Source organism: Podarcis vaucheri, assembly GCF_965113315.1.
Source record: "Podarcis vaucheri genome assembly, chromosome: 2".
In the NCBI taxonomy this organism is placed as follows: Eukaryota; Metazoa; Chordata; class Lepidosauria; order Squamata; family Lacertidae; genus Podarcis; species Podarcis vaucheri.
This window is the reverse complement of record NC_138760.1, coordinates 60,514,276-60,527,833: the sequence shown is the minus strand read 5'-3', so window position 1 is coordinate 60,527,833 and position 13,558 is coordinate 60,514,276. Positions and strand designations below refer to the sequence as shown.

General features: G+C 42.1%; 1 protein-coding gene and 1 long non-coding RNA gene across 7 annotated transcripts in view; both read right to left on the bottom strand.

The window, feature by feature from the left end:
* The window catches only part of SEPTIN8 (septin 8), a 60,417-nt gene that overhangs the window by 22,369 nt on the left and 24,490 nt on the right, over positions 1-13,558 (bottom strand). For 5 of the 6 annotated variants that reach the window (XM_082213706.1, XM_082213707.1, XM_082213709.1 and 2 more), the window contains exons 3-6: positions 11,256-11,451; positions 9,325-9,511; positions 3,774-3,935; positions 1,675-1,771 (exon numbers count right to left, since the gene is read on the bottom strand). In XM_082213706.1, coding sequence (XP_082069832.1) covers positions 1,675-1,771; positions 3,774-3,935; positions 9,325-9,511; positions 11,256-11,451 — 642 coding nt within the window. The remainder of the gene's footprint in view (positions 1-1,674; positions 1,772-3,773; positions 3,936-9,324; positions 9,512-11,255; positions 11,452-13,558) is intronic. The other variant, XM_082213708.1, reaches the window with a different exon arrangement.
* LOC309527154 lies at positions 3,972-9,079 on the bottom strand. Its single transcript, XR_014217121.1, has 3 exons — positions 8,888-9,079; positions 7,270-8,479; positions 3,972-6,628 (listed from the first exon to the last, which is right to left on the bottom strand). It is a non-coding gene; the product is annotated as an uncharacterized lncRNA (long non-coding RNA).

Here is a 13,558-nt window from a genome sequence, read left to right as displayed (position 1 = left end):
CTACTCATGTAAAAACTCGCTGATTCCTGGAGTGTCCGCAGGCCGGATTTAGAAGGCCATTGGGCTGGATCCGGCCCCTGGGCCTTAGTTTGCCTACCCATGGTTTATACACACCAACTTGACTCAAAATCCTGGGTTTCCTTTGTTGGTGTAACGTTCTAAGCAGAATTGAAGGAGTGTTTCCTCCGTTAAGAGAAGGACAGCTTCGTGCCGTCCAATTAGCAAACCTTATAACACAATCCTATGCAAATTTACTCAGAGGTCACCCTTGGGTACAAAAGGGGCTTACTCTCTAGCTCTTGCATTTCGGATTGCTGCCTCTGTATAAATAAATATGGAATGCAGGATATCATCCATATTATTGTTATGATGATTTATTGTTTTAGGCTTGTTTATTTAGAAGCAGGAAATGATTGTGTCTGGTACCTATTTGAGTGAAACTGGTTTTTTAAAAAAATGTTTTTCATTTCTTTATTATGGTATTTATATATCACTAGCTTCTAACAAAAATATTGTGGTTGATGGTACACACCAAAAAAGTAATATAAAATCATCAAAACATCATAAAATAAAAAGTACAGAACCAACAATGAACTGAATAAATTTTCTAAAAATACCTGATGAAACAAAAATGTTTTTAACAGATAAACACCAGAATTTTAGGTGCCTGTCTAATTTAATCAGGAACAGTCTTCTAAAACTACTGGTGCCACTATGCTTGAAAGCCTTGGTTTAAGGAGCAGCTTAGTTGAGTATGTAGCATGAATTTGTGGCGGCCATGAGGGTGTTTTTGTATCCTTGTATTCAACTGTATTTTAATTGTGTATTGATGTATTTATTGCATTATTACCATCTGCTTTTGATTTATATTAATAGATCACCTGAAGTATTATTTAATTGTTTTTGTATTTATATATAATTTATTTGTAATGTATATATGCAATTGTTTTATAAATGTATTAATTGTATTGTAAAATCACTTTCGGATTCTTCATAGGAAGCAATTAATAAATGAAAAAATAGCAACAGCATCTGTTTTTAATACACTTTGCTATCTTTGGGAACCACTTTTAGCTCAACTTTGTTGTTGGAAAATCAGCTTACAAAAACAAATGTAAAATAAAATACCACAGAGCCTTGCCAGATCAGCATGCAAATTTTTCGTGTGTGCTTTTAAAGTCCCCCCCCCCCTTGGGAACATTTCCACAGATACTGCAACTGACAAATAATCAGTAAAAATAAAAAATGTATAATGACACAATAAAATACCAGCCTAACAATGAAAACAGAGAACAGCCATCAAAATAAACTGCCAGGTGCTAAAAATTAGATGGTGCCAAGCATAATTAGGGGGGGGAAACCTAATTGTCATCTAAAGGTGACATGATAGAAATGTTCTTTAGGAAAGACTTTTATAGGAAAGAGGACTGTGACATTCCCTGGAGTTGAGGGCAAGCTGACTTTGGCATAAAACTGAACATCAGTAAACCCATTGGGCTAGTCATACTCTGGGTAGGTCTACTGGAATTAATGGTCCATTAGTCATGTCCATTCATTTCAATGGGTTTACTCAGAGTACGAATAATGATGACTACAGCCCATACAGCTACAAGAGCAGGAAACAATCAAGGAAAGTTTACACAACACTGTCAAGAGGCTTGGCTTCTGACTTACCTTGTACCACACCCCAAGGATATTGCCGAGCCCTCACCATTTTATTTCCAACCTTTACCTCTTCTGTGCTTCCTACAACAGCAAACGGCAGATGAGCCTAAAATGACACATAACCATGGAATTCAGTGCAAAATATAAAATGTCATTTGCGCCCTCAGCCTCAGTTCAACTCCTCATAGCACAGAATCACATTTCCCACATCTGTGGTATTGGCATTTTTGCTGACAGCAGAACTGCAAAGAAAGAAACTTATTCTGAAAAAACTTCTGCTGTTACACTAAAACAAGACAAAGGGAGGGGGGGACCTAGCATTTTCAACTATAAACCAAGAACTGAAGATTTCACACAGTCACTTTCTCCATGAACAACCTTTGCCAAAAGGAATGCTTTTGGGTAGATTATATATTCCATATCCCACCTGACTCTTCATTGCTCAGATGTATACTATCACATTGCTTGCTCAGGGCTTCCACAGATGGGACTCATGGGGTGAATCACGACTATTAAATAACTGTAGGCAAGCTACTGACCAAGCAACAGGTTTTGCCTCAATGACTTCTTATATCTGAGATATAAGAGTAATCATATTGATCCACCCAACAGGGTCTTTATATGGATGCAACTCAAGGTGAAGGAAGGAAGGAAGGAAGGAAGGAACGAACGAACGTACTCTGGATGTCTGGTATTCCTACTCACTCAGCTTCCACAATCCACAGCTTATTCAGGTATGGGAAGAGGCAACTTGTAGAGCCTGTCACATCCACAGTATGTTTAGAGATAGCATTGCAAATTCACTCCCCATTCCAAAAATGAGTGTGAAAGGGATGTTCCATATCTCTACTCTGTCTGTCACTGTCTGCTGTTATGAAGTTGACCATAGTGCAAGCTTAAGAAAGAGGCATTTTAAAAAGAGTGTCCAGTTCAGGTAATTGGGTTGTGTAGGACTATTTGTGTACCACAGTTCAGCATTCTATTTACTGGGAAAGTACTGAGTAATTTTGGTAATACCCATGAGTATTTATTGTATATGATGATAGCTGTGACAGAAAAGTTTGTTTTTGCTAGGGCTGGTTGGGTCCCCAAGTATTTTCTTTTTCTTTTCCCCATGCCAGAAAAGGATTAATGTATGACAGCCTCTGATTGGCTGAGGTTCAGGGTGGGGAGTTGAAAAGGAGAGGATTTGGAGAAAGGGAGGAGGTTTTGGAGTAGGTTGGGATTGAGGGTGGGAGGATAGGCAGGAAGAGAGGGAGTGAGAGTTGGTTCTGGGTAGAAGCATCCACTCTGAGGAAAATATCACAAGCTAGAGAAAGAAGTCTCTGAGCTTAGTGTGAAGGACAGTGTGTGGTGTCCTGTAAGAGTAATTAGGCCAGGAATTAACTGGGAGGCTGAGGCTGAGCCAGAAGAAGTAGAGGCTGTAAAGAGACAATTTACTTAGGTCTCATTCCAGTCAGGAGGGGAGAGATTCTTCAAGTATGAGAAGACTCCCAAACCAGTGAAACCAGTGGGTCTATTACTTGGAGTACCTCAGGAGTAGGGTTGTCTAAGGGGTGTGTAACTGGCAGAAAGTACCACCTTGTTAAGAACCAAAGTATTAAGTTAAGAACCAAAGTATTAAGTGTGAAACAACTGAGAAAACATTGAAGTGAAGTAACATTGTAAACTGAAATATCCTAAGTTTTATCCACTCGTGTCATAAACTTCCTTGTTAAATAAAATTGTTATTGTTTATTTGAACAAATCCTTCCCGAGACTCCTAATTATTAAGTTTTACCTTACGCAAGTCCCCCACAAGATAACCTGAGGTAGTTTGAGGGAATTTGTGGAAGTGGTGTTTTGTGAGGTGGATGCACGCTATTTTTAAGAGAGTGCGCCCCAACGGCGCCAGGGGAAAAAGGGCCATCGCACTGTCGCAATAGCCAACCCAACAAGATCCCACTGCTTCCTTCTACAACAAGGAGTGCTCCACTGAGAAATAGGAGGAATAGCACCAAAGCACTACTACAAACTGAGTCTACCACTTCACACAATCTTCAGTTTTGATACGTCACTGCTATTAATACAAAACTATAAAAACTTGTTGTAGTAAGCACATTACTCACATTCATCACAGAGTTAATCTCAGCCACAGCATCATCATCCGTGGGGAACTGATAGATCTGGACTCCATTGCTAACCAGTTCGCTCATGATCTTAATCTTAAACTTGTGCAACTCGCTCTTGGAAATGGTGTCAGCTTTGGCAATTATAGGGATAATGTTCACCTGCAAAAGAAATAAAACCAATGGAAGTATTTCCCCCCCCCCCGAAAGAGTTTTGGAGGCCTGTCATTAATTGTACTGTGTTAAGGATACCAGGGTCCCCCAACCTCATTTGTATAAGCACATTAAATTAGGTCTCCTCTCTTCTTTAATATCCCGTTGCCACAAATCCACCCATTTCAAAACCTCCTAGTAGTGTGTATAGTTGAAATTAATTAAGTTATCCCTGTTCATTAATTTCAATAGTAATTAATGAGTAAAAGCTAACTGAATACAAGCTGTCTGGAGCACCAGCTAAGAGCAGAATGTTGCTTAGCATTGTGAATGCAATTCTGTCACATCAAACAGTTGAACTAGCAAGTGTTACCACTCAAGCATGGAGTAGTCACCCTTGGCCACAGTGTATTCTCTTGCATTCGGATAGCCAAGGAAATTTACATTATTCTTCCAAGTATTATTAATGTACGTACAGTCATACCTCGGGTTACAGACGCTTCAGGTTGCGTTTTTTGGGGTTTCGGACCACCAAAATCCGGAAGTATCAGAATGGGTTACTTCCGGGTTTCAGTGGTTGCGCATGCGCAGAAGTGCTAAATCACGCTTTGCGCATGCGCAGAAGCACCGAATCGCAACCCGCACGTGCGCAGATGCACAGCTGCGGGTTGTGAATGCTGCAGGTTGCAAACGTGCATCCTGCACGGATCATGTTTGCAACCCAAGTGTCCACTGTAGTATGATTAGGACCTTTAAAGTAAAGAAAGAGGGGGAAAAGAACTATTCTGAGTGAAGTCAATGTGACACAATTAAATCTAACCAGTGTCAAAAAATTGACTTTCTATCACAAAAATCTAATTTTTTTTTTGAGGCCTTGCAGTACGTCAGCTAGCTTGGAGTTGTAGTCCAAAACATCTGGATGAGCAAGACTGTACCATGGGTATAAAGTAAAGCAGAGATATGCTTTGATCTGCTCTAATCCTGTCTGATAACAGTAGTTTGCTTTCAAGAGGCAAATGAAAAGAGGTTTTGGCCGGGATTCATAACCCCCTCCATACAAACAGAAAACACACGATGTGTGTGAATAATACTTCCATTCCACGGCAGCCCCTTGAACCTCTTGGGTGCAACTCTGGGAGCTCTCTGCCTCAGGTAAGACTTTACACAGGTTGTTAGGTACTGGATGCTACTGTTGGGAAAGAGCATGTTGTGCTTTAGATCTAAGCCTCCCCTTGCTTTAATTTCCTGGCAGGCTTTGTGAACAAATGGAATTTATAAGCAGCTGGCAGCCAATTAAAATGTTGTTATTTCTTAAACCTAATTGCTAAACCATGCATTCACTGATTCCAGCAATTAGCTTGAAGAAATGCAGAGGTGCTGATTTTTTTAAAAGGTGAATTTATTGGGGGGGGGGAGCATGGATGTGTTCCAAAAAGAACAGAGACGCACGCTCTAAAAAAGCAGCATGAAAAAGCAAGCCAGGCAACTTCAGGGAAATGGAGCTTAAAGTTGAATACCTGGTGGCCCACCAACACACAGGTACTTGAGTGACAATGGCTTTTCCATGTCTGCCTACAGAACAAAGTTCCCAGCAAATTCCATTTGCATTTAATTGGCAGGTGCATGGCTTACTGCTCTTTTGCTGCAACAAAGCACTGTCAGGGTCATCGAAAAGACACAGTTGTCAGTGCTGGCCTGGATTAAAATAACTGCAAAACTAGTCTGTTTACCCAAAGGAGGCTTTAGGCTTGTTTTTCCTTAAACAGCAGCTTCCCTCACACCTTCAGTGCAAACTGCTTTGGAAAAGAAAGAGTTGTAAAAGCAGTTTGTGATCTAGCTTGAGAGTCAGCTGCTGAAAAGAGTAAAATATGCCACTTGGCTGACCCAAGCCAATTGTACAAGCCCACTCAGTTCTTTGGAGCCCAGCCACCATCTCCCATCACTGTATTGTGAATTATAGAGCAAGCTGGACAACTTTTCATTATCTTGGGATTTCTCTTAAAATATCCCCACAGCTAATCAATCTGTCCTCGCAAAACTGCATCCAAAATTGCATCTTCTTGACCTTCACTCCCAATTCCATTTCCAGAGCTAGAAACAAAGCCATTATCTCTCTTCTGAATTATCAGGTGAAGCCACCACAAGGAAAGAACAAGCATGGAACGAGATTAAAGATATGCAACATCAGCATGCTAAATATTGAAGCCAACATAATAAAACATACATGTATCATAAAAGCCCTTTTAGAAACAGGTGGTTTTCCAAAACAGAGCTGTACTTTACTGCGCCAAAATGTATGCTGAGTTAAGATAAAGTGGTAAATGAGACGGGGTTGGATACTTTTAACTTGTGAGTGTCAAGATATGAATGGCTAGACATGGTGCAATCTCAGCCATCTATTATTTAATGTAGTAATTCAGCTTTGAAGACCATTTTTGGCTGTCTGGAAGTAATCAGATAAAGTAGGCAACAGATCCTTTGGTTATGACTTCAGCAGCACCCCAGTGCATGATGGTAGAGAGAACTGCGGAGAATGATCCTCCACCCTGGAAAAGCCTGGTGAAGTCATTTGGATGAACCAGATACATTAATATCACAGGAAACCCAGACAGTCTACCCAGTGTCTGACATCACCATGCTGACATTGCAGAGTTGTTGAACAGCTGCCCCCCTCCCCATCAATGCATAGCTAGTTGAGATGCCTACATCAGTGTTTCCCAAACGTTTTTGGGCAACGGCACACCTGTTTACTGAAAAAAAATCTCGCGGCACACCACCATTAAAGCCCCGCCCCGTGACGTCAGCGCGCAGCGTCACGCCGGGAGGGACGCACAAAAGTGAAAGTTTTTTCCCTCCCCCTTGCCGGGGAACCTCCAAGCTTTGGGCAGGCAGGCAGGCAGAGCTGGGAAGGGGGTTTCCAGGGGACACGGCAGCTCCTCGAAAGGCTTCTCTCAGCTGCGCTCAATCCTCCTCGGAGAGGATTTCCCCTCCGGTCCCATGCCTTCGTTTGGGGCATCGCTCCGGCTGCTCCCTCTCCCGCCGCGCAGGAGCGATGCCTCTCTCTGGCTCTCCCTCCGCGCAGGCTGAGGGAGGGGCGCGTGTGACCCGTCTCTGCTGGGAGACCAAACCCAGCGAGGCAGAATCGCGCGGAGGCGCCCAGGCAGCGCTGCCGGCTGCGAGGAGGAGCGCCAGGCAGCAGCAGGAGGCGCGGCCTCTCCTCGCCGCCGCCGCCCCGCCTCTCGCCGCCCGACTCGCCCGCCTCCCTCCAGGCATCTCGCGGCACACGAGGCAACGTCTCACGGCACACTCGTGTGCCGCGGAACACCGGTTGGGAAACACTGGCCTACATCTTTGCTAAGCAGATGTTTGATCTCAAGCCAATGTAGTATCCAAGCCACATCTGAATCAGGAGCAGCTCTCGGAAAGGGACAAAGAGCAAGTTGGAAATTGAGAGCGTTATTTCCTACGTATGCCACAGACTGGGTTCTGAGGTTCAGACTACACTTAATCATTACATTTTCTTCACCAAGGCACTCCATTCTGAAAAATTAGGATACCTCTCTGACCACCAGAAACGTACTGTTTATTATTATATTAATATTTATGCCCCTGTAAAGAACTTCTTGTGAGCTGTAATGAAAGAGAGCAAAACATGACAAAGTTCTGCAATGGAAGCACACAATCCTAGTTAGCCACTTGTCTTTCTACTTGTTATTTCTACTATTTTATTGTCAGCCCCATGCTTTGAGAACTCAATATCTTAAATACTCACTTCATATGCCAACAAAGACTAAACTGGAGCTATCAACCAGACCTTAATGTTTACTTGGGATTGATTCACTCTCTCTCTCTTTTTCTATTACATATGCATACTTGAGCATTATACACATATGAATCTGATTAAATATCTATGCATGCAGGATTAAGGATTCCGCCAGTGTCAGAAGTGGTTGCTGGGGGGTGGGGTGGGGATATAGTATAGCCTTCAAACAGCAACACACAAAAGTAGTGGGCAAAGCTCAGCATATGAAGCTCAGGATTCAAGCTGATGGAGCCGAAATATATAAGTGACTCATCTCTATTCCTCAGCAGATGCAGTGTTTCAATTAATCCTTAGCAAAGTATATCATTTGGTCATTTAAAATGTTTTACGTTCTTAAAGTTAAAAAGGTCACCCAATAAAAATGTGAACTTTTTTGTTTTGAACATGAATCCTTTCACGTGAATGACCTTTGCCCTCTGCCTCAAGCTCTCCTCACAGCATGGACTTCAGAAGACTTGCTTTTTCTCTTTGAACATCACACACCTAGTCATCAGCTAGGAGGAGAGTTGGCTGGCTGAGCACATGCTGCATGGAAGCAATTATCAGCACTGCTAAGATGGTCTACATCTGGCTACAGCCACAAATGGTTGCTGCCTTACTGAACTCACCAGAACAATGCATCCCAATGACTACTGCATCAGAACGACTGCCGTTAACACAAACTGATTTACTGCATTGACCATCTTCTTATAACTTCTGTTAAGTTGTTTCCCACATACAATAGTCAGGTCTGTCTTACTTTAATCAGAACAAAATAAAAAAATTCCTTCCAGTAGCACCTTAAAGACCAACTAAGTTAGTTCTTGGTATGAGCTTTTGTGTGCATGCACACTTCTTCAGATACACTGAAACAGAAGTTGCCAGATCCTTCTATATAGTGAGAAGGTGGGGAGGGGTATTACTCAGAAGGGTGGTGGGAATGGGAGATTGGCAGATAGCTGAGATGAGCCTGTTGACGACTCTTAACGACTGCAATAGGTCTTACAGGAAAAGGCAAGGGGTTAGAAGGTGAAAAATGGCTTAGTCATGTATAATGAGATAAGAATCCAATGTCTTTGTTCAGACCAGGTCTCTCCATGGTTTTAAGTTTGGTAATGAGTTGCAATTCAGCAGCTTCTCTTTCCAGTCTATCTGTAACTTTAATCAGAACAGTGATACGTAAATGCCATGAGCCTACAGGATTTCCTTCCCCTAACCTATTTCCCCAACCCATGCATATCTCAGCACTGTTGATGCACTCTGGATTGCTCAAAGAGAGACCTTCACAACAACAAATTTTATAACTCTGAAGTGGCCTAGAATGAATGTAATGAAGTGGGAAGGATAGTGTCTAAGGCAACTGCTGAGAACAGGGAGTCTTTTACCTCCTTGGCAGAAGAAGTGAATAAACATTTATATTTATTGATTTAGACCATTTCAATGCCACTTAATATTTTAAAACAATCTCTAAGTGGCGTACAGAAAACTAAAGCAAATAAATTAAATTACACAGTGATTGGTGGTTGAAGGTGCCAACCAAAGCTTGTACTTAATTGAAAGTCAATGCTCGTAGGATGTGTGAGGTAAAGCACATACCTTACTATCCAGCTTTTTCATGGTTACCAGATCCAAGGACTTCAGCGAGTGACCAGTTGGAGTGATGAAATAAAGGCAGACATGGATTCTTGTATCATGATAATTAAAGAGGGAACGCCGGATTTTGAGCTCTTCTTGTAAGTAGTTTTCAAACTGCGTGTCAATGTAATCTACTATCGGCCTGTAACTAAAAACGAATTCCATTAGCAACCTGAATGCTAAAGTTAACAAAGAATGACTGGGCACTTTCAAGGATGCTGTGAAAGGAATGGCCCAGTCTCCCCCATCTGCCAAGTTTTGATAAGAATTCAGTGCAAGAGATGTTGAAAACCTTTAGTGCTAACTGATGACAGGTTACCTCATGAGGTAAAGCTAAAATTAGGCAGAAGGTGGTGCACACACAAGAAGTGAAACTGGAAATAAGGCCAAAAGCACTTCTGGGGGGAGGGGTGTTATGCTGATGAGCTGAACTTGATAACTTTGTTATAAAGCAGAAGTGATAACATGAAACCACAGTTACTCACTACACATTTGAGTTATAACCAAGGATGTTCACACTGTTCATATGTCAAGTGAGCATCCAATGGCAGCTCATTTACGGAGTTCACAGAGTTAGTTGGGTTAGTCACCATCTGTCAGCTGAACCAACCGTACAGAGTGGCTGCAAGGCTAAAATACTGTTCCACACTCCCCGGATGAAGGTCAGGATACAAATATAACTGAGAAATACATAATTAATGTATAATACAATAAATATTTGATAGGCATTTACTCAATTCATTACCCACTCCTCACCATAAGGTCCTAACTGGTGGGTATTTATTTATTTTTTGCAGCTAGTTTTCCTCATGGCTGAGGAAAACCACGAGCTGCCCTGAAAAGTAAAAAATTGGTAAGAGATTTGATCCTTACAAACTAAAACGTTGAAGTTTTAAACAAGTGTTTTCAGTTACACAGCCTAAAAAAGATTATCGGGGTTTTAAAAAAAAGTGTGGGAGAAGAAAAAGAGCATGGGAGGGGGGTCCAAGTCTGCATTATATTATGCATCTTTTAATCAGACATCAACTGTCCTCAGCTACTTGTTTCTAAGAATGGAAGCCAGAGAAGGGTGGGGGCTACAGGCAAAGCGATAGGGTCACAAAGGAACAGAGAAAGCACTGATTGTTTATCATCTGCCCAAGAAGAGAAGAGCAGCCCTGTTGGAGCAGGTTAAAAGGTCCGTCTAGTTTAGCATCCTGTTTCCCACAGTGAACAAGCAGATGCTTCTGGGAAGCCCACAAGCATGACTGAAAGGCCCTCTCCTGTTGGTGCTCAGTGCAATTATGGACCTAGGATTCCTTCCTCCAAATGGTTATTTCCCTCACTCTGGAGGAGGCACAGCAGCCGCCATTTTGCAAATGAGTCAGGGCAAAACTTAAGAACCAATTAGCTTACTGTTTAGAGCAATGGGAGGACAGGCAGAAGCAGTTAATGGAAGGGAGGAATAGCACCTCAAGCGTCAACCTAGGTGTAACCCACCGAGTTGAGTAATCAATAATCAATACAGCCGGTATGTCCAAAGGCCAGTGGTCAACATTCAGTACATAATGTCCCACCAAGCCCAACTGTGAATGGGATAAGCTGAGTAAATCATTGTGTCCTAAGCTGCCCATTGTTAACCTGGTGCCCTCCAGATGTTGTGGGCCGCAACTCCCATTGGCCCCAGCCAGTGATAGGAGTTGCAGTCCAAAATGACTGTGCTGGCTGAGGTTGATGGGAGTTGTAGTCCAAAACATCTTGAGGGAACCAGGTTGGCAAAGGCCGCCCAAAGCAGCTGATCACATTATGCATGGCCACTCTCATGTGAGGCCCAGCGTATTCCCAAGACATTACATTCCTCTACACGTCGAAGCACTGCAGGCTTTTCTGCACCAAATCGGAAAGTGACTTGCCTTTCATCTTTATTGATCTGATCCCCAAACCCCACAGCATCTACAATGGTTAATTTCAGGTGGACGTTGCTTTCCTGCAGGTCGTAAGTCCGTGGCCGCAAGCGAACAGCATGCTCATAGTGACTGGCTTCTTCAGTCTCAAATGTTGTATTGAAGAGAGTGTTCATCAACGTTGACTTCCCAATGCCAGTTTCACCTGAGAAATTCCAGAAATAAGGAGATGCATCGTTGTCTTTTTCCCCACTAAATATTTCTCATGATTTCAGAACAAATGGATTTCAGGGAGTTCGCAATAAAGACCCTTTGATTTGTCTACAGCTTTCTCCTCAAAGGCTTCTAACAAACAAAACAAACCTTCAGTATGTGCAACTCCTCAATCTCTGTTAAAACACAGATGGTGTCTCCCACCTCCCACTTCCCACCCACTTCCTTTGTTTTAGGAGCAAAAGGCAGTATTACTAGCATGAGGCAATACCCTTTCTATAAACATGCCACTTTCTTTTAAGTTCGACCCTCTGTGCTGCTAAGCAGCCACGGGCTAGCATTGCTTTTCCAGACATAAAACTGAAAAGAGCAGCAAGATGTGAAGACTAATAAGGGAAAGGTTTACAGAATGTCAACACGATCTCTCCGCAACCCTATAGGAAACTTCCAATGTTCTAATTATGGGCAAACTCCCCTTGAGAGATCATGAATCAGTGTGGAATAGTGTAATAATTTCAATCTAGTCTGGATATTTGACAGATGGCAGAGCACCAGAAACCCCTGGGCTGGAGTATGATGCAAGGACATGTTGCAAGGAGAGCTGGCAGAGCAAATGGGAAGTGAATCAGGGAATACTTGCTCCTGGCTATGGCTGGCGGCTACCCAAGCTTGTGAAATAGTGGAGCTGTTTTGTCAGAGAGGCAATGAAGTGTGGGTATATTTTGAAACATGAGTTAACAGAAAGCTTTCCAGGCTGGCCCAGTCTCATTAGTAACTGAGATTCTATCAAGACATTCCAAGCCACAGAAAGGGTCTTTATATATTTCTTTTGATTTATGGCCTTTAACCTTAATCCTTCCTGCTTGCCCATACTGCTGCCTACGCAACTATAGTATATGCTTAGTCTTCCTGTCAGAATCAATGTCGATCATCTTTATTTTGCTACATTAATCTGAGGTGAATGGAGAACAGAGAAAGGAATTCAGCATTATTGGGGGTTTCCTTAAAATCAAGGTCAAACTCTTCTTTTCTGAAAGCACATATCCAAATACCATCCAGCTACAGGCTCAGAAAAGCAGGCCTTGGAGGTCTGAACAACCTTTAAAACTACAGGTTATTCCAATAATAAGGATAAAAATATCCCAATTCCATCGCTCTGTTTCTTTAAGTCCCACCACAATTACGATCATTTGCTCCCCATTTGTTCTAGTACAGAAAATAAATGATGCTTCCCTGGTTAAATAACTTAGCTGATTAGAAAGATGTGATGTGAAAAATAAAGGGGAAGGGGAAACATACCAATGAGTGCGACAAAATCACACAGAAGTTTTTGTACACACCTATAGCTCTCAGCAGAGACCTGGAGTATATTAAATTCTCTCCTGAGCTATTCTGCTAAGCAGAAACCATGAGCACAAAGAACAATGTATTTAAAAGTATTTTCCAGTACTCGCCAGATTGGACTGGGAAAAATTATAATTAGCACAATAAGCATTTATGGAATTTTTGCTGCCGCTAAATCTGCAAAAAGAAAAGAAAGAATTTGGCCTTGTAGGTTGCCTTCTGGAGACCAAAACCTGTTCCCCAGCAATCATATGCATGTTTCAAAAATTGAAACAAAGATCAAAGGCCCCAATTATCATTGCCAGAAGCAAATTATCCCAATCCGATTCCAATCTAACCACCGTGACTTCAATGCTCCCTGTGAAAGTCATAAGATGGGGGGACAACTCTATCAAACTATGGAGGGAGAAGGCAAGTAAGCAAGCCAGCAGCTTCAGCAACAACATATGGTGCAAGCCACCCAATTCTGTATTCACTGAGTTTTATTCTAACCAATGGTTGAATCTTGTAGGAGCAGGTCCAGCCATTAGAAATGCAAGCTACCTGAAAATCCAGCTTCTTAACGTGACTTTTTCACAGTTGTGAAAGCAATGTATAAGTCATGGCCTTCATCAATATCACATGGAAACCCAGTCATATAGAAAGCAAGCAAAGCCCTTACCCCACTAAAAAGAAAAAAAAGGGTGAATGGTGTTGAAATCCTATTACAGTGATACCTCAGGTTAAGAACTTAATTCCTTCTGGAGGTCCGTTCT